This window comes from Triticum aestivum, chromosome 1A (assembly GCF_018294505.1).
Source record: "Triticum aestivum cultivar Chinese Spring chromosome 1A, IWGSC CS RefSeq v2.1, whole genome shotgun sequence".
Lineage (NCBI taxonomy): Eukaryota > Viridiplantae > Streptophyta > Magnoliopsida > Poales > Poaceae > Triticum > Triticum aestivum.
In genome coordinates, this window is record NC_057794.1 from 10,715,306 (window position 1) to 10,735,526 (window position 20,221).

Genomic DNA, 20,221 nt, shown 5'->3' on the forward strand with positions numbered 1-20,221 from the left:
TAGGCGCCGCCGGACCCCCACCTCCCCGTCTCCTCCTCCCCCGAAGCCGCCGGCAGTCATCGTCGGGCTTGCCCGCGCGGTGGTAGGTGGCGGCGGGGGCTTCCCGGCGCACCCGCCTCGACCTCTGGAGAGCCCTCCACCCCACCCCGAATCGGGCGCCGCCGCCGCCCGGTTCTCCTGCTCCCTGGTGGCCGCCGAGGCCGGCCCTCTGCGGCGGCTGCCGCCGGCGTTGTCGCCCCGCGCCTGGTCGCCGGGGACTACTCTAGATCCGGCCGTCTCGGCCCTGGGATCGGGGCCATACTCCGGTCTGGCGGCTGGTGGGCTGGGGTTCGCCGGATCCGTCTCGATCTGGCCGGCGTGGCCTTGCCGCGTCCTGCCCGGCTTGGGGTGTTAGCGGTGTGGTGCTTCCTGGCGGCGGCGGTGTGAGTTGTTCTCCGTGTGTTTGACGGGATGTGTGCGGTGGGTGGATGCCAGGGCGGCGGCCTCGGGCGGTGTGGACGGCGTTGCCTCTTCGGCGGGCGACGGCCGTGGGTGCCGGTGGTCCGCGACTTCGGCCGTACGGGCGGCGAGGTCTCGGTGGACGTCTACTACAGTGGGTCAAGGTGCCCCGTCACCCAGCATGCCTGCTTCGATGAAGTCCAACACCTTCTCCGGCTGCGGGCGCTCTCCTGGCCAGGTCTTTGGCCGGGTGGATGGGATGGGGGCGGGACCGGGGGAAACCCTTGGCCGTCGGCGGAGGCCACGACAATGGCGGCGCCTTTGCTGGGCGTCGGTCCCCTTCTTGGAGGCCTTGTCGAGGTCCTCTCCCGTCTTTCACTGTGATCTTCCTTTGGGCGAAAGCTCTAGTTCCCCTTGCGGGCGACGGCGTCGTACCCTCGCCGCGCTCCTTCTTGAAGGCGTCGCCTGGGGTTCCCGGAAGCATGGTGGGCACTTTGCGGTGCGTGTGAGGTGTTTGGCGGCGGCAATGTGTGCGGCGTTTCACCTATTCTCCGCCGGTCTTCGTCCTGTGGTAGCGCTCCTTCTACTTGGAGATGGATTAGCGTAGATGGTGGTTGTCGTTTGGCGTCATGGTGGCGTTGATGGCGGAGGAACCTGCCAAGGTTGGCACCTCAGTCTACTCTGAAGATGGACCAGTGGAAGATGGCGGCGACGACATATGTGAGTGCGTTGGACCGGATTGTGCCCCGGACCCGGTATGTGGCTCGGTCAGGGTCTCTGGCTTTAAATGTTAGGCTTAGGTGAGAGGTATGGGTATTTGGCCCAGCTTGCACCCCCTTCATCATATGGATAGGAGTAGCGCCAGATGTTGCCAAGATGACGGATTCAGGCATATTGTTGTACTACTTTGTAAGGTCCTCGAGAATAATCAATAAAGTGGCCGCATGCATCTCCCAGATGCAGAGGCCGGGGGTCCTCCTCCTTTTCTAAAAAAAACTGAGTACCTGACAGTGTCCACACGTTCTTCAGACATATCCGACGTCAGTGTTACTGGAATTTCCACACGGCGCAATCCTGAAGGACTAGATTGCACAAAGTCTATGCAGCCACTGCAACACGGCAGTCCGCAGGAGGTTTCAGTAAATCAGTGTTGGAAATAATTTCATGCCTACGATCGAAGACAACATGCAAGAAGATCATCCTTGGCTTCTGCTTCTTGGAGGAAATTATGTAGTTCCATGACCACGACGATTTCTTAGCTGCAAAGTAGAAGAAAATGGGTATATATCTTAGCATGCTTGGCGGTGCACAGTCCTGAAGGGGAGAATATGACAGGCTCTGCAACAATGCAGATATTTGTTTAGTTTCTGCTGCCTGGCTAGTTTCTGTGACATGCTCAACATTGTTCATGGGAGCATGGCCGTATGATGCTGGAAACTTGACCTGGATTGATGTTGTTGTAAGCCACAACTTGCAGATTATGAGTAGCTGAATTCACCACAACTTGCAGATTTTGAGTAGCTGAATTCCGCCGCCACCGAGACCTTGATGTCCTCCTTGAATTCCGTGAGTAGCTACTTGAGACCAACTTTGTAGTCAGTCTGTTCACAGCTCTCTGTTGCCGTGTCTCGATGGTAGATGTCGCCATAGCGCGCGGTGGTGGAGGTGGGAAAAATTTCTGGCTCTGAATACCAAGTGTTAGCACCGCAATAGTTCACTCGGTGGAATTCAGAAAACTAGAGTATTTGGTTCTCAATCACTCGATTAAAAGCACACTGGTGCTGAATTGGAGAACAAGAATTAGAAGGAAAGGTTGAGAGCCAGGTAGTTGGTAGCCACCATTGTTTTCATACCGTAATCGAACTTCGATGCCTGCACCTGATGCGACGGATTCTTCGCTGATCCATCTTTCAAACTTTTCCGTCTGTGTACTGCCGTCGCCACTTGTAATTAATCTATATAAGCTGTAACCATTGCTCTGCAATATTCAGCAGGCATGCATGCATGGTGCAACTTTGTTCATGAGAGCATGGCCATATGCTGCTTGAAACCCGATCTGGAATTATGTACCTGTAAACTAAAACGCTGTTAAAATTTTCTTTTGGAATTATTTGTTGGACTGGAATCGGAATGTATGTAAGTTAGCTTTCAGTGATTTCGATCGACTGTCCATCCATAATGCAAAGCTCCTCTGTTTTTTTCTAAGAAAAGGAACACAAAGTTGTCCAAGCAAAGATTTGTTTTTCCAGCAAGCAATATTTTCTCTTTCCCTCACCTTTCCCATCACACGGGGAAATCCTTGCTAGGACATGGCCTCAAGTGGTTCAAACCTTTTTTTGTGGGTCGGAATTTAAATTCTAATAGTAATAAATAAATAAGCAATTCTATAATTTAAATTTAGCTGAACTTTTTTTCCTAATAGCACGTTCATGGTCAGGAAAGCAGTTTGTGACAGGAGCTGCCACTTGCCACTAGTACAAAGCAGTGGACAACAAAAATAGCAGCTTCAGTCTCAGGGTGGACAATGTCAGCATTGCTGGAGTACTGACGGTGTCCACACGTCCTTCAGACATGGCCTACGTCAGTGTTACCGCAACTTCCACATGGCGCCCCTTGTCGCACGTACAGGTGGCATTCAACAAGACTGGTTTGCATCAAGTCTATGCTGCCACTACAACCGGCACGACGCAAAAGCTCATTGAGCTACGTTCATAAGCTGTCCTGAGCTAAAGTTTCTTCCTGATGGCATCGAACACCTTGCAGCCCTTGAGAAATTGCATCTGGAGGATGCATCAGAAGATCTGATAGAGAAGCTCCAGGAGAAGAGAGATTCAGATGAATGTAACGAAGATGTGATGAAGATTAGCCACATAAGGAATGCTGTAGTAAGTCGAAGAGGATCTTGGGGAAGGATTAGGTGATCAGCGCTATTTCCAAGGTTAAGGTTCACTGTTTTGTCTTTTGTTCATATATTATATAATGGCTGACGTGAATTTGGTACGAGCTTGTCTGTTAAAGCTACTTAATGTGATTTCTTTCTTCATGTTCATGTGCATCTTCATCACCTGTACTAGAAATAGAAATACTCAACTACATGTCCCGTACCTGCTAGGAAACAAGTAAACTAATCGTGTAGTTTCTATTTTGCTCGTATTAATATACGCTATGTTGCTTTGCTTTCCACCACTCAGGGTTCAAGTCCTTGTGACTCTGTCGAATTTGGGTACTATATATGTGTGCATGCTCTTTCGTCTAAAGTCTGTCAAAGAAAAATCGCTGTGTGCCTTTCATACTTATTCTAAATTAAGAGGCAGTGTTTGGAAAGATACAGCGGTTTCATTCACTCCTCTGACTGACTGACTCTTCTGTGATTGTTATCAGGTGATGCACTTGTTACCACTGCTATATATGAGTTGTGTCCTGCTTTGGATCGAAGACAAGAGATCAGCTGTGGGTTGGGTTATTTAAGGTAAATACAGTTTTCCCTGACCTGATGGTTTCCTAGCTGCAAGGAAGAAAACGGAGCTCAGCTTACTTGGCGGTGCGCAATCCTGGAAGAAGCTCTGCAACAATGCCAATCCATGTCGTCTTCTTCCACATTTTGTTGTGTGATATGAACATTTTGTTCATCAGTCAGTGGTAGTTTCTGTTGCCTGGCAACGTTCTTTGGTACTGCTGTCAAACATTTTTCTTCCATTTTCCTTGATTTTCTTTGTATTTATTTATTTCTCTTTCTTTTTCACCGTTTTTCTTAGGATTCTTTATTTTTATGTGTTTTTTTCATTATGCTTTTCATTGGGTTTTTTTCTCTCATTTTCCTTCTTATGTTCTTCTGTTTTTTGTTTATTTCCTGGTTTGCAATGTTTTTTTGTTATTCGTTGTTTCTCGATCAGTCTTTACCTTTTCCATTGTTTTTGCACTTGTTTCTTCGGGTTTTTTCTTTCGTTTTTTGTTTCCTTTATGGTTTTCATTGTTTTTTTATTTTTTCTTTGTTTCTTTCGGTTTTCATTCTACATTTATGTGTACGTCAAGATATTTTTTGTAACACTTTTGCTTCGGTAGACCCCCCTTAAACACATCGATGGCTCAGATTATTCCATACCCCTTCATAATTAAGGGTAAGATTGTCCTTTTTAAAAGTACGTCGTGAGACTTCGTATACAAATTGCACGGGCCGGCCCATTAAGCCACGTCCAATATAAGGAACGTAAAAATATTAAGAAAAAAGGATAAAATATTAAGAAAAAAGGACACTTGACAAATTGAACTCAAGACCTCACAATTAGAGCCCTATGCTGCTAGCCAGTTCCCCACACAGCCGTTTGTATTATTTTGTAGTGCGAGATATATAAGAAGACACAACAGTGTTCACATATAAGAAATATTTTCTGAAAAAAGTTTGAAACTCTAATTGAAAAAAATGTGATCAATTTTGAAATGCCGAATATTTATTGAATTTATGAACGGAATTTGACCTAATATTTTTTGAAATTTGAACAAAATTTCAAAACATGAATATTTTCCAAACATCTTTCGAAACATAAGCAATTTTTAAAATTTGTTGTTTTACTTTTTCGTTATTGTTTGTCCAGTTTTCCTTCTATTTTTTATCTTTACTTCATTTTATTTTCTTTATTCAAATCAATGAACTATTTCTAAATCATGAACCTTTTCTAGAATTCGTGAACTTTTCAAATTTGTGAATATTTCTTAAATTTACAAACTTTGTTTTCAAATCCATGAACTTTTTTGCAAGCAGTGGGCATTCCCATGGTAGGCATCCATGTCATATTTGAACGATTTCCGACAAAGTATGCAAGTTGCGACACGTCTGGCCATTTATCGGCCCTTTTATCGAGAAATCTCCAGAAAATACAAAAATTGTCGATAACAAAAACAACTTGGTATGGGGCCTTTAATTGGTCATATAAGAGCATCCAATTGCCATAATTATTTGTTGGACCTGCCTACATGTTTAATTGTGTTAAGCTAGTATGAAGCTTGATAAAAGAAACATGTACTAACACCTACCACCGGTCATTTTTTTGTTCATTGTTTTTGATATAGCTTACCGCTCATGCCAAGTGGTCAGCTACCACCGGTCACTGTAGCATGAGAAAGAAATTCTTCATTATCCTGTAGTGAATGCATGGCCAATTTTATTGTTCGAAAGTAAAATATAACAGAGTACTAGTAGTTTAGCTCCGTTGTGTATAGCTGTAACACAGCCCCAACATGCCCGCAGTTGTGGTGCTATAAAACTCCTATGCGTGCGGCAGTTACGGGACAAGCACTACTTGGTCCATCGCGCAGCGGCCGCACGGGATGGAAGGCGTGCTGCGTCCCTAATTTGATTTTTTTCAAAAAAGAAAACTAAACTAGACACAGCAAGTGGATTGTCTTAGTTGGTTATGGTGGTGAATGAAAACTAAGAGGTTGGTGGATCGAATCCTACCTCTCACAACAAATTTTTGAAGGTTAAAAGAAGTAAAAGAATAATGGGCCAGGCCCAGGACGGAGGTGTGTGAGGGGCGGCCGATCTGCTATGTACCTCTTGTACATATCGTATAACTATACCTTATGAACAAATGACAATACTGCCTTTATACGGTTTGTGAGGGGGGTCTACCAAAGCAAAGCTCTTTTTGTAATATACGTTTAACATTTTTTCAAATACAAGTTTAATTTACCACCAACGGCTACATTTAAAAGGTATATTTACCACCAACGCTTTACCACCAACACTTTCTTGGCTTGGTATAGCCGGGCAGCTAGAAAAAACATTGATGCCTCAGCTTTTCTCTTCTTGGTCACATCTCAATAACCTTACTCGGTTGGACCTGCTATTGTCCAGTATTGACGAGGAAAGCTTTTCCTTGTTGTGTGTGTTACGTGGTCTACGCTTTCTTTCGCTAATGAAGGCTTTTGACGGAAAGAGATTAGATTTTCATGCAGGGCCATTTCCAGAACTTACGAATCTATACATATTGGGCGCAACACAACTCAGCCAGGTTAAAATAGAGGAGGGCGCGATGCAAAACCTCACCCACCTATGGTTAAAATACTGTCCCGAGCCAAAGTTTCTTCCTTGTGGCATTGAACATCTTGGAGCCCTTGAGGAATTATCTCCGGCAGACACATCGGAAGAGCTGATAGAGAAACTCCGGCAAAACAGAGATTCAGGCGAATGCAGCGAAGATATAATGAACATTAGCCATATAAGGAATGTTACAGTTGAACTGAGCCATAAAGGACTTTGGGAAAGGATTAGGTGATCATTGCTATTCACAAGGTTAGGGTTCCATTGTTTCGTCTTTCTTGCATATATTATAAGTTGGTAGAATTAGTCAGCACTTGGTAGCTAGTAATGGCTGAGTCGAATTTGTTAAGAGTTTGTCTACTAAAGCTAGTTAACGTGATTCCTTTCTCCATGCTCATGTGTACCTTCTTCATCTAGAGTAGAAATAGAAATATGCAACTACAAAGCCTGTAACTGCTAGGACCCTCATATTAATAGAAAGAAACAAGTAGCTGATCATGCAGTTTCCTGTTTCCTCATACTAATGTGTATTATGTTCTCTCTCGGATATATATGTGTGCTTTAAACCTCTCGGGGTTCAAGTCCTCATGGGCTCGATCAAATTTTAGTCCATTTTTTTCTCTGTTAACATAACTTCTAGTTCATCCTGCGTGCACGCTGTTTCATCTAAGTCTGTCAAAGAAAACCGATGTTTGCCTTTCATGCTTATTCTGAATTAAGAGGTAGTGTTTGCCAAGATACAGAGGTCCATTCACTCCCCTGACTGAACCTTCTGCGATTATTATCAGAGACATTCTGCTCACTGAGGAGTCCTGCTTTGGATCGAAGACAAGAAGGTCAACTCTGGGTCGGGTTATTGAAGGTAATATAGAGATATATTTTCCTGACCTGACGATTTCCTAGCCGCAAGGAAGAAAAAAGAGGTCGGTGTTCTTGGTGGTGCGCAATCCTGGGAGACGCTCTGCAGCCGTGCCAATCTATGTCTTCTTCTTCTTCATCATGTCTGCATTTACGCATTTTTGCACGCCTGTACTTGAGGTGACCGGTTCTTCGCTGATCCATCTTTCGAGCTTTTCAGTTTGTGTACTGCAGTTGGCACTTGTAATCCGTATAAGCTGTATCTGTTCCTCATAATTCAGCAGGCATATGCTGCTTGAAACCCATTCTGCAGTTATCTTGCTGCAAGTTAAAGACTGCATTCGACTTTTTAGAAGATTAAGACTGCTTTCAGTTTCGTGAGGAAATCGGGGGAGAGAGACCTTTCTCCTGTAACCGATACTTTTTGGGGGTCTTATTCATCGGGTTGGAATTGGATGTATGAATGCTCATTCGTAATGCAAATTTCCTCTCTTTTATGAGAAGGAACACCAAGCTTCTCCAAGAGGATATAAAGATACAGAGATTCATTCACTCCCCGGGCTGACTGACTGGCTCTTTTGCGACTATTTTCAGACACATTTCACTCAACTGTGGAGGAGACCAAGGACGTTGAGGTTACATCTGCTGCCGTGGTTGTTACTACTGTCATATATGAGTTTCGTCCTGCTTTGGATCGAAGACAAGACGATCAGCTATGGGTCAGGTTCTTGAAGGCAAATATAGAGATACATCTCTGTGACCTGACGATTTCCTAGCAGCAAAGAAGAAAAAGAACTATGAGCCGGCATACTCATCGGCACACAATCCTGAAGGGGACAACATGAGAGGCTCTGCAACCATGCCAATGCATGCCGTCTTATTTCACATTATGCCGTGTGAGATTAGTACTCAGCTCATCAGTCAAGTATGTCTGATGAGGTAGTTTCTGATGCCTGGTTACTTCTCATGGGCATTGTTAGACAAGCTTCAGCATGCCTGCATTGTTAGTCAACATGATCCATCTTTCGAGCTTTTCAGTTTGTGTACTGCCGTTGGCACTTGTAATCGATATAAGCTTTAATATGCAAGTACTTGTTCCTCGTTATTCAGCAGGCTTGGCATACATTGTTCATGAGAGCCATATGCTGCTGGAAACACAATCTTGAATCATGTTGCTGTAAACTAAAACTTTATTCACTTTTATGATGAACTTGGGGAGCTTAGCTGCGCTCCTGTTATCACTTTTTTGAGGGTCTCATTTGTCTATGCATGTTGGTTTGTCAGTGATGCTGATTGAGTGTTCTTCCAATAATGCAAAGTACCTGTTTTGTCCGAAAAATATTTGCTTCTACAAAAAGAAATCATTGTGTTTTTTTTCTCACCTCTCCCATCATAGAAAAAGTACAATCCTTCCGAGGACTGGTTCGAAACATCTACTTCGACTGGAGTTTGCATCTAAGAGTAATAAGTAAATAAACAGTCGTATACTTTAAACTTAACTGATATATCTCTATTTATGTTCCTCTGATAACAGAAAGCAGAGGACGGGGGCAGGAAGGTGGTTTGTACAGGCTCTGCCACTGGCTAGCAGTACAAAGCAGAGGACATCAAAAGTAGCAGCTTCAGGGCCATATCAGCATATCTGGAGTTGGAGCAGAAGAAGACGCTTCTCCAGGCAGGGGAGCGCAATGTCAGTGTCACTGGAATGTCCCCATGTCGGACGCACAAGTGGCATTTGACAGAACACGAAAAAGAATTTCCTGCCTAGGATGGAAGATGACATGTAATACTAAGAAAATCAGACTCTGCTCCAGTTCTTGAAGGCAACTATGTAGTTCCATGACCGCGACGATTTGTTAGCTGCAAAGAAGAAAAACAACTCCGCAACAATGGCAATGCGTGCAGTTTCTGCTGCCTATCTAATTTCTTTGGCACGCTGAACTCAGCCTGGAATGATGTTGCTGCAAACCAAATCTTTATCTAAAAAACAAATAAATTCAATTATAAGTTAGCTTCTCAGTGACAACCTTCATCCATCATGTTTGTTACTGCCACCAGGATAAAAAACATAGTTCTTTTTCCTAGGAAAAGGAGCACAAATTTCTCTCAAAAATGATTCCCAACAAGGAAAAGGCGTTCTTTTGTCACCTCTCACAGATGGTTCAAACAATATTTTCGGTCAGAATTTGTATCAACAGTACTGAAAAGACAAAAATAGATGGATGTAAGATTTGAAACTTATTTGAAGTTGTCCTGTTTTTTAAACTAATTTGAAGTTGCCCTGTTTCTCCAATAATGAAGTGCAGAACAAGGATGACAGTTTGCACAAAAGATTTATACTGTTACAAAACTGCGTCACTTTTATTAGCTAAGTGCATCACTCCGTGAACACATACATATAAGTGCAGATTACATACACAAAATATATCACACATCGTTTATATATACCTCACAAATTGTCTTCCTCTGACACCGCAGTCGATTCCTCCTCTGACACCACCGTCAGCTCGGAAGTGAAATGGTAAGAGTCGTCCACATGGATGTGCCCTTCGTCACAGAAAAACGGTCTTGAAGGCATCTGCAGGCTGTCGGTCCCGGCATCCAGGATCTCAATGACCTCGCTCATTGTTGGCCGATCACGAGACCTCATCTGAATACACCATAATCCGACAATACACAGCTTCTTCTCCAGCTCGTGCATGTCGGCATTAACTGGAGATATCTCGCCCGCTTCTTCCTGAGTCAGCTGGTCGTACACCCATGATGGGTAGTATGCCTGGCTTGAGGACCCCATGTTTGGATCAGCGTTCCTTCTCCCGCCGGCCATCTCCAGCAGCAGCATCCCGAAGCTGTACACGTCGGATTTGCTGGATATGACACCGAAGCTCCGGGATATCATCTCGGGGGCTATGTAGCCGACGGTTCCCCGCATGGCGCTCAGTGGCACGAAACTGTCACCCCTCGGGTATAGTTTGGCGAGCCCGAAATCGGCGACCTTTGGGACGAAATTGCTGTCGAGAAGGATGTTGTGTGGCTTGATGTCAAAGTGCAGAATCTGCATGTCGCACCCTTGGTGTAGGTAGTTGATCCCCCTGGCAATGCCCAGAGCGATCTCGTTGAGCTTGTCCCATGAGAAGCTTTTCTCAGCAGAGAAGATGTACTGGTCCAGAGAACCATGGGGCATGTACTCATAGACTAGGGCCGTTCTCATTTCCTCCGAGCAGAACCCCACTAAACGCACCACGTTGACGTGGTGGATCCTGCCGATGGTGGAGACCTCGCTGATGAAATCTTCTCCATTGCAGTTGGAATTGCCCTCTAGCATCTTGACGGCGACATGGACGCCACCTGGGAGAAGCACACCCTTGTACACCGTACCGTAGCCCCCTTGGCCCAATTTATCTCTGAAATGGCTTGTGATTACAACGATGTCTGTGTAGGCGTACCTTGTTGGGCCAATCATTTGTTGAATCCTGAGGAACTTCTCAACTGCATCAATTATGATCCTTGTTTTCCAGTACTTGTATGCTAGGAATATCCATACAGCTAGGGGTGCCAACAATAACCTCAATAGTACTGCCCAACAAGTTGGCAGGTATGGATAAGTTAGATGAACGTGTATGTTTATGGCCAAGATTGAGGCCGTGATGATTATAAGCATGTGAATTTAATTTTCAAGGTAAAAGGCATAAAATTCTCACGCACCGAAAAAGAACTTGGGGATAGCAATCGCAGATAATATGGTCACAACAACCAAAACAAACGGTGTTGTGTAGTAGTGATCGTTGGACAACTGAGTCACGCATTCTAAGAAGTGCACTTCACTCCAGAAAAAAGCATGAGTCCAATTCACGATGCTTGCACCAGATGATTGCTCCTTGAAGTAGCTGCAAATCATACCATTTTAAAAGAAATGTATTTAGAAGGGAGCATGGTTCTTAGATAGGGTAAATTACATTTGGATACTAATTCAATCCCATTTGCGCACAACAACAGTTTGGACTTCAACACCATGTAAATTGATTATACATTGTATTTTGGACTATACATTGTATTTTGGACTGTTGTTTTTAAATTTGACATAATCTGACCTGTGCCCGACATGGATGAAGTATTCATTAACAAACCTTTGCTACCAATTAGCAATTTAGCATTAATTGTTTAAGTAAAAGATCAATTAATGACGAGTTTGTATGTGCTCTACTAAAGATGGGCTTAACATTAATTCTTGAGGAAAGTAGAGAGCAAAGAAACTGAACCACAGGGTGATCACCTGATTGAATTGTTGAGGCATAAATTGATGTTCTTTCTTAACTTCACAGAAGCAGAAGGCCCCATGGTGTCCACAGGAAATCGGACAGTAAAGCCCTTACTTATGAATTGTGTGATATCTGCATAACTTGCATTCTGTAGCGGTCCCCAATCAGAAGAATACTCGTTACCAAATGGAATCTTGGCCAGGTATCCACAATAAGGCTCAAGATCTTCAACCACACAATATGTGTAATTAGACACCCAGACATAAACATGTGAATTGTTGGCACTCAGGCAAGCAACGGGTTTGTATGCACTATTATTCGTTACTGCTTGCGAACAATTAGCAAAACAAGCTGCTTCATAGCTTTGAGAGACCAAATACCGAAAGCCAGGTGGTGAAACTGAATCAATTCCGCCCAAGTATGTACCAATGTAAGGAACGTGATTCCACAGTGGAAGAGGGCAGCTGCTATTGGTATTGAAGATGGGATCCATGACCCAGAAGTAGGAACCAGTGTAGTTGATGGCAGTCACATAGTATGTTCCTGTGTTGATGTGAATTGTAGCCTTGCTACTGGTACAACCCAGCTCGTATGCTTCAACACCGCAATCAAGAGGATCACCTCGCTGACGGAAAGGATATGATATGTCTCGGAGATGTCCACAGGAGAAAGGTGAGCACCCATCATCTCCTCCCTGGACATGATCTGCTGCAAAAACAGCAACGAGGGAGAAGACAGTTAAGGATTGTAGGGTAAGTGAACTATGAAATGCACCGGAGTTCCCCATGAAAGCTTCACAGATGCACTAGGGACTTTATATCCTATTTAGTTCTGTTAAGAGTAGTAAGGCGGGCAAGGGATCGACATCGACAAGTTGATCATATCCAGCTGTATATGTCAATTAATAGTGTGAGTGGGTACTGATTATGACTTCACTGGTACATGCATGACGCGGAAAAGAAGAGGAAGATATTTCTCTCCCATTGTGTAGCTAGGAACAGAAGACCCAGTTTTGGAGTCTTCTGTCCCGTCACATGGTAATTCATTTTTTCCATAGATTTTCCACACTGACAGCTGCCAGAGATTATGACTTCATTGGTACATGCATGACGGGCAAAAGACGATTCAGGCTTGGAGTCTTCTGTCCCATGACATGATAATTCATTTTCTACAGAGTTGACAATGACAACATACAAGAACTTCTGCACAATCATAATGCCAATCGACACATATTTATTGTGTAGTTGATGGCAGTCAGATAGTATGTTGAATTGTAGCCTTGCTACTGGTGCAACCCAGCTCGCATGCTTCAACACCACACTCAAGAGGATCACCTCGCCGACGGAAAGGATATGATATGTCTCAGAGATGTCCACAGGAGAAAGGTGGGCACCCATTGTTTCGTCCCTGGACATGATCTGCTGCAAGAACTGCAACGAGGGAGAAGACAGTTAAGGATTGTAAGATAATAGAACGATGAAATGCACCAGGGTTCCCCATGAAAGCTTCACAGATGCACTAGGGACTTGATATCCTAGTTAGTTCTGTTAAGAGTACCAAGGGGGCCAAGGAATCGACATTGACTAGTTGGCCATATCCAGCTGTATGTGCCAATTAATAGTGTGGTTGGGATATTGATTATGATTTCACTAGTATATACACGTCGCGCAAAAGAGGAAGATATTCTCTCAATTTTTTCCAGAGATTTTCCACACTGTGGACTAGATTTTCCACAGCTAGGACCAGAAGACGAACCAAGGCTTGGGGTCTTCAATCACCGTGGAGTAGATTTTCCACACCGTGACAGCTGCCAATAGACTGGACAGTGGACTGAACCAAGTCAGCAATCCCACTAAAACCACAAGTGCATGGCATGGACTATCAATTGAAACGTTCTCTTCGTCCTCAGGCCTAACTATCAATAGAGCATGACTCTGACTGCGTACCTATAGACGAAACGAATAAGTGCTGTTTTTTTTTTTTTTTTGCACTTGCCACTCCACTTCTTCTTCCTCTTTGCTCACCCTCTTGGTACAGCAGTACAGAAAGATGAGTAAATTACTTGTCATAGCCCTCCTGCTGCTGCCTCTGATCAACCACGGAATCTACTTGGCCACGGCATGGGATGATCAAGATTTCTTCAAACACTGCCCACCATCCCAGTGCAGCCAACATGGCCCAGAGATCAGGTACCCTTTCTGCCTTGAATCCAGCAATACATCATCATCATCATGTGGATGCGGCGAAAGATCAATCAGGAAGTTAGCATGCTCTGGTCAAGACACCATCCTAGTTCACCAAGTTCTTGGCACATACAGTGTCAGCGCCATAGATTACAGGCGTTCTTCCATGAAGCTCATCCCGCTTGTAGATCCCTGTTTAGTGCTCCAGCAGAAGCTCATCATCTCCAGAAGCTCATCATCTCCACAGGTTGATGTTATCAACAATGCGGGGCCAAGTCTTGACCGATATTTCTTTTGGAGTTCTGCAACCCTAGTACACTGTTCAAGAGAGTTTGCACCTGGTGCTGCCGATGGGATTGCTGGCCCAGTCTCCTGCCTTAGCAACACAACCCACTTCTTTTATTTGGTGGATGGTTATAAAGACATGTCTATTCTTCCGTTGGACTGCAAGGTCGTCCCAGTCTCAGTTGGTGTCGGTGGCGGTCTGATACCCATGTACATGTTTGACACACACTTCTCACCGTCCTTCAAGGAAAGAGCAGAAAGAATGCTCAGTTTTGCGGAGACGACAGTGTATTTGTATGATTACTATTGCGTAGATTGTGAACGCAGTGGGGGACGCTGCGCATTCAGCTCACAAAGGGATAGACCATTCTGCATGCCCGGCCCACATGGTATGAGTCAAAAACCATATATAACATCATTCTGTTTTATTCTGTACTAAAGGTGTGAAATCAATTAAGATTTTACTTTAAAATTTACTCATTCTACAGCTCCATGTGTTTCCATGGGATTTTCGGTCAACTAAGTATTTTTCAAAATTAGCATCACAAATCCTGCTCGAGCAATCACACTGAAGGACCCGGACAAAAACCTGAGCAATAATCCAGCAGGAAAAGAATATGTTTTGTTCATCTATCAGACACTACTAGCCTTAAATAATCCGGAACTCTTTAGTCATTATGTATTTTACAAATTTCTATGCAACACTCAGTTAACATGCATGGCTGCACCTGCTGCTGCGCTTGAGCAGCCACCGCCGGCATGCTGTTCTCTACACATCATCGTCTTTGTATTGCATTCTTTGATGCATGCCCGTTTCTTGTTTCTCTTGTCTTGTTTTCTTACCATGATGCACATCTGCCTCAGTACTGCCCAATGTTTTAAATAGCGGTCTATGGAAAATAGTGGCGGACCTTCAAATAAGCTATAACGGGCTATTTCTGAAGGGGACCATTTAGCGGCACCCTGCTGAAAAGGCTATAGCGGGCTATAGCCGGCTATTTAAAACTATGGTACTGCCCTAGTAGCACATATGTTGAGGAAAATGATGACGATGAACTCACACATCGTATTTGTGCGCTTAGTTTGAGAGTCGGAGGTCGAACAAACAAAAGTGTCGAGTTTAACCGGAAAAATCTTGGTCAGTGGTCTTTTCTACTAAAAAGTGACTCTTAACACGTTGTATTTCTACTAAAAGTTGACTCTAATCCATAGATTCAAGGAAGAAAGATCGTTATTTTACAACACAAGAATGGCATAAAAATGGGGCCGCCGTAGTGTTCGTTGTCCGTGAACAAAGCTCTATACAGTTACTACCTTGTATCTTTGCGAGGCATTGCATGTGCGCTCTGAGGCAAAATTGATAAATTTGACCTTAGAGCGTAAGTATTTCATAAAATGAACTGTTTTTGAAAAAAATCACACCGTTGACCCATTTGTGCAACTCCTTACAGCTAGGCGCTGCACTCTACTATGCAGCTCCTTACAGCTAGGCGCTGCACAGTGTAGTGCAGCTCCTTACAGCTAGGCGCTGCACAATGTGGCGCCTAATTGTTAGGCGATGTTAGGCGTTGCACATTAAGGTCAGCTGGGTGAAATATTTTCAAAAACAGTTTAGTTTGTGCAATAGTTTCGTCCTGAGATTAAATTTATGCCTTTTCCCGCGCTCTGAGCCTGAGGTCTGGGCAGTCGAAAGATACAGACAAGAGCATATAGGCTAAAAGAAACTTTCTTGCTTGGAAAAAGCACAAGTAGCTAAAACAAATTTGGACGAGGCAGTCACATGCTGTGATAGACAAAACCCATACCCCTGGTCTTGTACAAGTAGCTAAAGAAACTTTTGTATGCGTGAGTCATTTTACTCTGCATATAAAATTTGTCCAAAGTCAAATTTCGTAAAGTTTGACCAACTTTATAGAGAAAAATATCAACATCCACAATACAAAATCAACATTATTAGATGTACTTCTCGCAAAAAAAACATTAGATGCACCATAAATTTGATTTTTACCTTGTATTCCCTCTGTAAAGAAATATAAGAGTGTTTAGGTCAACTACGCTCTTATATTAGTTTAGGGGGGAGTATAACTTTAGAATTATAAATGTTCATAGTTTTTAATATAAATATGGTCAAGTTTGACGCCAGGCAAATCTTATATGCCGAGTAAAAATGACCAGACAGATCGAGCAGTTCATTTCTTAGCCGAGTTTTTCGGAAGCAAAAATGCATCGAAATTTCAAAGCCTTCCTCGTGTACAGTAGTATTTTTATTTTGGTAGTACAAAGAAATCGTTTGTTTGGTAGGTGTACTCCACGACTGTTCGTGGGACCAAATTGCGATGCAGATGTTGCCACTAATCCGTCCACTAGTCCACTAGTATCGGAGGAATGAATTGGGGAGTAACCTGGTGTTTTGGGGGGATGAATTGGGGAGGACGGAGCAGAGTAAGGGAGAGAACCGACTGCCACTGGGTGCACATGCAGGCATTTTCTGAACAAAAGTTGCCCAGTCAGTCAAAAGGCCTTAAGTTGACTCTAACTGCTGTATGCATGGCAAAAATGTTAGAAAAACTAATAGGCCAGTGGCACTATCATAAATAGCACCAAAACAATACAAATTTCCCCAAAAAGGAAATTTGGTTGATAAGTTGTGACAAATTTTCTCTCTCTCTCTTCTAGAAAAGGCATCCATAAATAGCATGGTATATTTGTTCCTTATATACTAGGGCAATGTACTGCAGCCACGGTAGACAACACTCAATTTGTCTGTTGTAAACATAACTCCTTGCTGTTTATCTGATTCTCTTTCTTGGTATTTGCAGGTTCACGTATCAAAGTCATTGCAGGTACTGATCTAACAGTGTCTTTTTAACTACAAAATGTAAAGGAAAAATAAAAGCTTTCTTTTGTACAAATTCTTACTGTTGGCTACTCTGACTCTTGAAATCCTCGTATCATAACAAATACTAAGTATGATGATGACATATTGTTTGTTTATTCAGCTACATCATCAGTGGCTGCATTTGTTGTTCTTTTGGTGACGGTGGCCACTGTGCTTTATCTTTCACTCAAGACAAGATATAATGCGGAGATACATTTGAAGGTTGAAATGTTCCTCAAGACATATGGAACATCAAAACCCACGAGGTACACTTTCTCTGAAGTTAAGAAGATGGCAAGACGGTTTAAGGAAAAAGTAGGGCAAGGAGGATTTGGAAGTGTGTACAAAGGCGAGCTACCAAATGGAGTGCCTATAGCAGTCAAGATGCTAGAGAACTCTACAGGAGAGGGAGAAGCATTCATCAACGAAGTTGCAACCATCGGACTAATCCACCATGCCAATATTGTCCGCCTCCTGGGATTTTGTTCTGAGGGAATGAGACGGGCTCTTATTTACGAATTCATGCCTAACGAGTCACTAGAGAAATACATATTCTCTGATGACGCTAATATTTTTCAGCATCTTCTAGTACCAGACAAGCTGCTAGATATTGCTTTAGGCATCGCCAGAGGAATGGAGTACTTGCATCAAGGGTGCAATCAGCGCATCCTCCACTTTGACATCAAGCCTCACAATATCCTGCTGGACTACAACTTCAATCCAAAGATCTCAGACTTTGGCCTGGCGAAGTTGTGTGCAAGGGACCAAAGCATCGTGACCTTAACTGCAGCAAGAGGTACAATGGGGTATATTGCACCAGAGCTATACTCTCGGAACTTTGGGGGAGTTTCGTACAAGTCAGATGTGTACAGTTTCGGCATGCTGGTGCTAGAAATGGTGAGCGGGAGGAGGAATTCAGACCCAAGAATCGGCAGCCAGGATGATGTTTACCTCCCAGAGTGGATCTACGAGAAAGTGATCAATGGTGAGGAGTTGGCTCTTACCTTGGAAGCAACTCAAGAAGAGAATGAGAAGGTGAGGAAGCTGGCGATGGTGGCACTGTGGTGCATCCAGTGGAACCCGAGAAACCGTCCGTCGATGACGAAGGTCGTTAACATGCTAACAGGGAGGTTGCAGAATCTGCAGATGCCACCAAAGCCTTTCGTCTCATCTGAAAATGAACTTATGCCATAAATCAAAACAGGGACTACCATACTCTGTCAACATTCAGGGACTACCATGCTCTGTCAACACTGTATTTCTATAGTTTCAGTCCATATAATAGGTCTGGATATGTATGAATATAATCAACTGGTCACTACCATGTAATAATACTCTACTAGTTGTTTGCAAGACACGCAGATTCACAATTGGACATGAATTTTAACAGCTACGCCCATATTTATCTTCAAAAGTAGCAAATACTCTGTTGATTACCTTATTTATTCAGTCTCCACTCCCATATTTCTCTGCATCTGACAGTTAGTGGATCTCCTCCTATGATGTCCTTTGGAGCACAAAGTGAACGTGATCCACATTCACTCATTTCACTTATCTCATCTGCAATCCGATAAAATGGCATCGAACATCCACATCAATTAGAGCTTCACTTATTTGCAAGATAGGCAGATTACCTTATTCGTTCTCCACTCGCATACTTCTCTGCATTGCAGTCCGTCCACATCTGACAGTTAGTGAATCTCCTCTTCGCAGTTAGTGATATCTGATGGAGCTTTTCCTTTTCCAGCACAAGGTGAATGTGATCCACGTTCACTTGTTTCACTTATCTCATCTGCAAGTCAGATAAAATGTCACCAATGAATCGAAAATCCAACCAATTCGAGCTTCACTTATTTCAGTATAATAACAAACTAAATCAGAGATTGAAAATCTAAGCAGTGGTGTCGCGCAGGAGTACCTATTGGTCAACATCTTGGACTGTGACTGCTGCTTGCTGCCGTTGGGATTGGGGTGGACTGCTGCTGCCTCACCGCCGATTCTGTCACCGATGTGGAGGGCGACGGCCGGGGTCAGCTCCCTGCCGGCTGCGGCTGCTTCTTCTGCTTGCTGACGTTGGGAGTGTACGGGGCGGCGGCCAGCGTCATCGTCGGCGGCGGTGGGCGGAGAACCGTGGAGGCGGGTGGGAGTGGGACAGATGGATAGGAGCCCATTCACACAGGTATGTTTTCCTTTTTGCTTTCTTGGAATTGTGTTAAAAATATAATCCAATGTATAATAAAAAAAGAGTAAAAATATATGTTTCTTATAAAAGTATTTAAACATATTGTTTTCTAAAAAAATCAAATTTCAATAAAACTTTATGCAACTGAAACAGTGTTCATCTATATTAAAAAGTATTAGTATAGTTTTCAAATTTATTTCTACCTCTTTTTAAAAACATCTACATTTAAAATGTGTTCACACATCATGTAAAGAAAAAATGTTGACCTCTTTGAAAAGGATGTTCTTGTAATTTTAAAGAGTGTTCATGTATTTATAAATATATTCATGCATTCTCTATAAATGTGTATATTTCTTTTACCAAAAAAACTATAGACAAATAAAACAGTGAAGTGAAGAAAAGAGGGAAAATAGAAAAAAAAACAAAAACCCAAAAAATGTAAGATAAAAACACTGAAAATACGAGCGATGGGTGGAGAACCGTGGAGGCGGCCCACCGTGGGCCCTGCATGAAGAATACTTCTGACAAGGCTTAGCCAGAGCTTATCCGGTTTCCCAGCCCACGAGCAAAGCTTTCCCTTCTGAGCTCCAACCTTGCCCACTTCTCTTTAAATTTGTTTTTTAGCTTGTTGTGTCAAAACACATATCTTCACCCTGCCTCGGCATCCTCGTCTACCCTCACTGCCGCCACCTATCTCGATGATCCATCGACCGGCACCGGTCGGATCATCGTCTCACTCTACCCATGGTTGACACTGATGTCGCCATGTCCTTGCCGCAGTTGACCACACATGACTTATATGGGCCACGACCACTGCGGCCCATTCACATAGGTACTTTATTTTCTTTTTTGTCTTTCTTGGAATTGTGTTCAAAATATAAATTATAATCCAATCTATAATAAAAAGGAGTTTAAATATTCGTTTGTTATAAAAATCTTTACACATATGAGAATATTTGGCTTTTAAAAATCATCTTTTAAATTAAAATTAGTTCAATTGAAACAATGTTCATCTATATTGAAAAGTATTAGTATAATTTTCAAATTTATTCCTGTCTTTAGACAAACATCTACTTTTAATATGTGTTCACAAATCAT

General features: G+C 43.2%; 2 protein-coding genes and 1 long non-coding RNA gene across 4 annotated transcripts; 1 reads left to right on the plus strand and 2 right to left on the minus strand.

The window, feature by feature from the left end:
- Positions 1 to 9,471: 9,471 nt before the first annotated feature.
- LOC123185527 (LEAF RUST 10 DISEASE-RESISTANCE LOCUS RECEPTOR-LIKE PROTEIN KINASE-like 2.3) lies at positions 9,472 to 12,445 on the minus strand. Its single transcript, XM_044597401.1, has 3 exons — positions 11,610 to 12,445; positions 11,042 to 11,223; positions 9,472 to 10,912 (listed from the first exon to the last, which is right to left on the minus strand). Exons 1-3 carry the CDS (start codon positions 12,380 to 12,382, stop codon positions 9,786 to 9,788), a joined length of 2,082 nt encoding a protein of 693 aa, XP_044453336.1. The 5' UTR covers positions 12,383 to 12,445; the 3' UTR covers positions 9,472 to 9,785.
- Positions 12,446 to 13,533: 1,088 nt separating this feature from the next.
- Positions 13,534 to 18,311, plus strand: LOC123185539 (rust resistance kinase Lr10-like). Of its 2 annotated transcripts, none has more exons than XM_044597414.1 (3): positions 13,534 to 13,784; positions 16,883 to 16,906; positions 17,063 to 18,311. In XM_044597414.1, the coding sequence occupies exons 1-3, from the start codon at positions 13,721 to 13,723 to the stop codon at positions 18,133 to 18,135; spliced, it is 1,161 nt and encodes a 386-aa protein (XP_044453349.1). In that variant the 5' UTR covers positions 13,534 to 13,720; the 3' UTR covers positions 18,136 to 18,311. The 2 variants fall into 2 exon arrangements, with proteins under 2 accessions (XP_044453349.1, XP_044453344.1); XM_044597409.1 differs by having other exon boundaries at positions 13,615 to 14,452.
- LOC123185558 (uncharacterized) lies at positions 17,946 to 19,112 on the minus strand. The gene is made up of 4 exons (XR_006493436.1): positions 18,860 to 19,112; positions 18,576 to 18,733; positions 18,379 to 18,501; positions 17,946 to 18,112 (listed from the first exon to the last, which is right to left on the minus strand). It is a non-coding gene; the product is annotated as an uncharacterized lncRNA (long non-coding RNA).
- Between the last annotated feature and the right edge of the window lie 1,109 nt (positions 19,113 to 20,221).

Bases quoted from the DNA above. Each gene is read 5' to 3' on its own strand.
- LOC123185527 (XM_044597401.1), bottom strand. From the start codon at position 12,382: ATGGGGAACTCCGGTGCATTTCATAGTTCACTTACCCTACAATCCTTA. The intron at 11,224-11,609 runs GTGATCACCCTG...TATGATTTGCAG, and splicing joins TGCCTCAACAATTCAATCAG to CTACTTCAAGGAGCAATCAT. The intron at 10,913-11,041 runs GTGCGTGAGAAT...CTTGTTGGGCAG, and splicing joins TATCCCCAAGTTCTTTTTCG to TACTATTGAGGTTATTGTTG.
- LOC123185539 (XM_044597409.1), top strand. From the start codon at position 13,645: ATGAGTAAATTACTTGTCATAGCCCTCCTGCTGCTGCCTCTGATCAAC. The intron at 14,453-16,882 runs GTATGAGTCAAA...TGGTATTTGCAG, and splicing joins CTGCATGCCCGGCCCACATG to GTTCACGTATCAAAGTCATT. The intron at 16,907-17,062 runs GTACTGATCTAA...TTGTTTATTCAG, and splicing joins ACGTATCAAAGTCATTGCAG to CTACATCATCAGTGGCTGCA.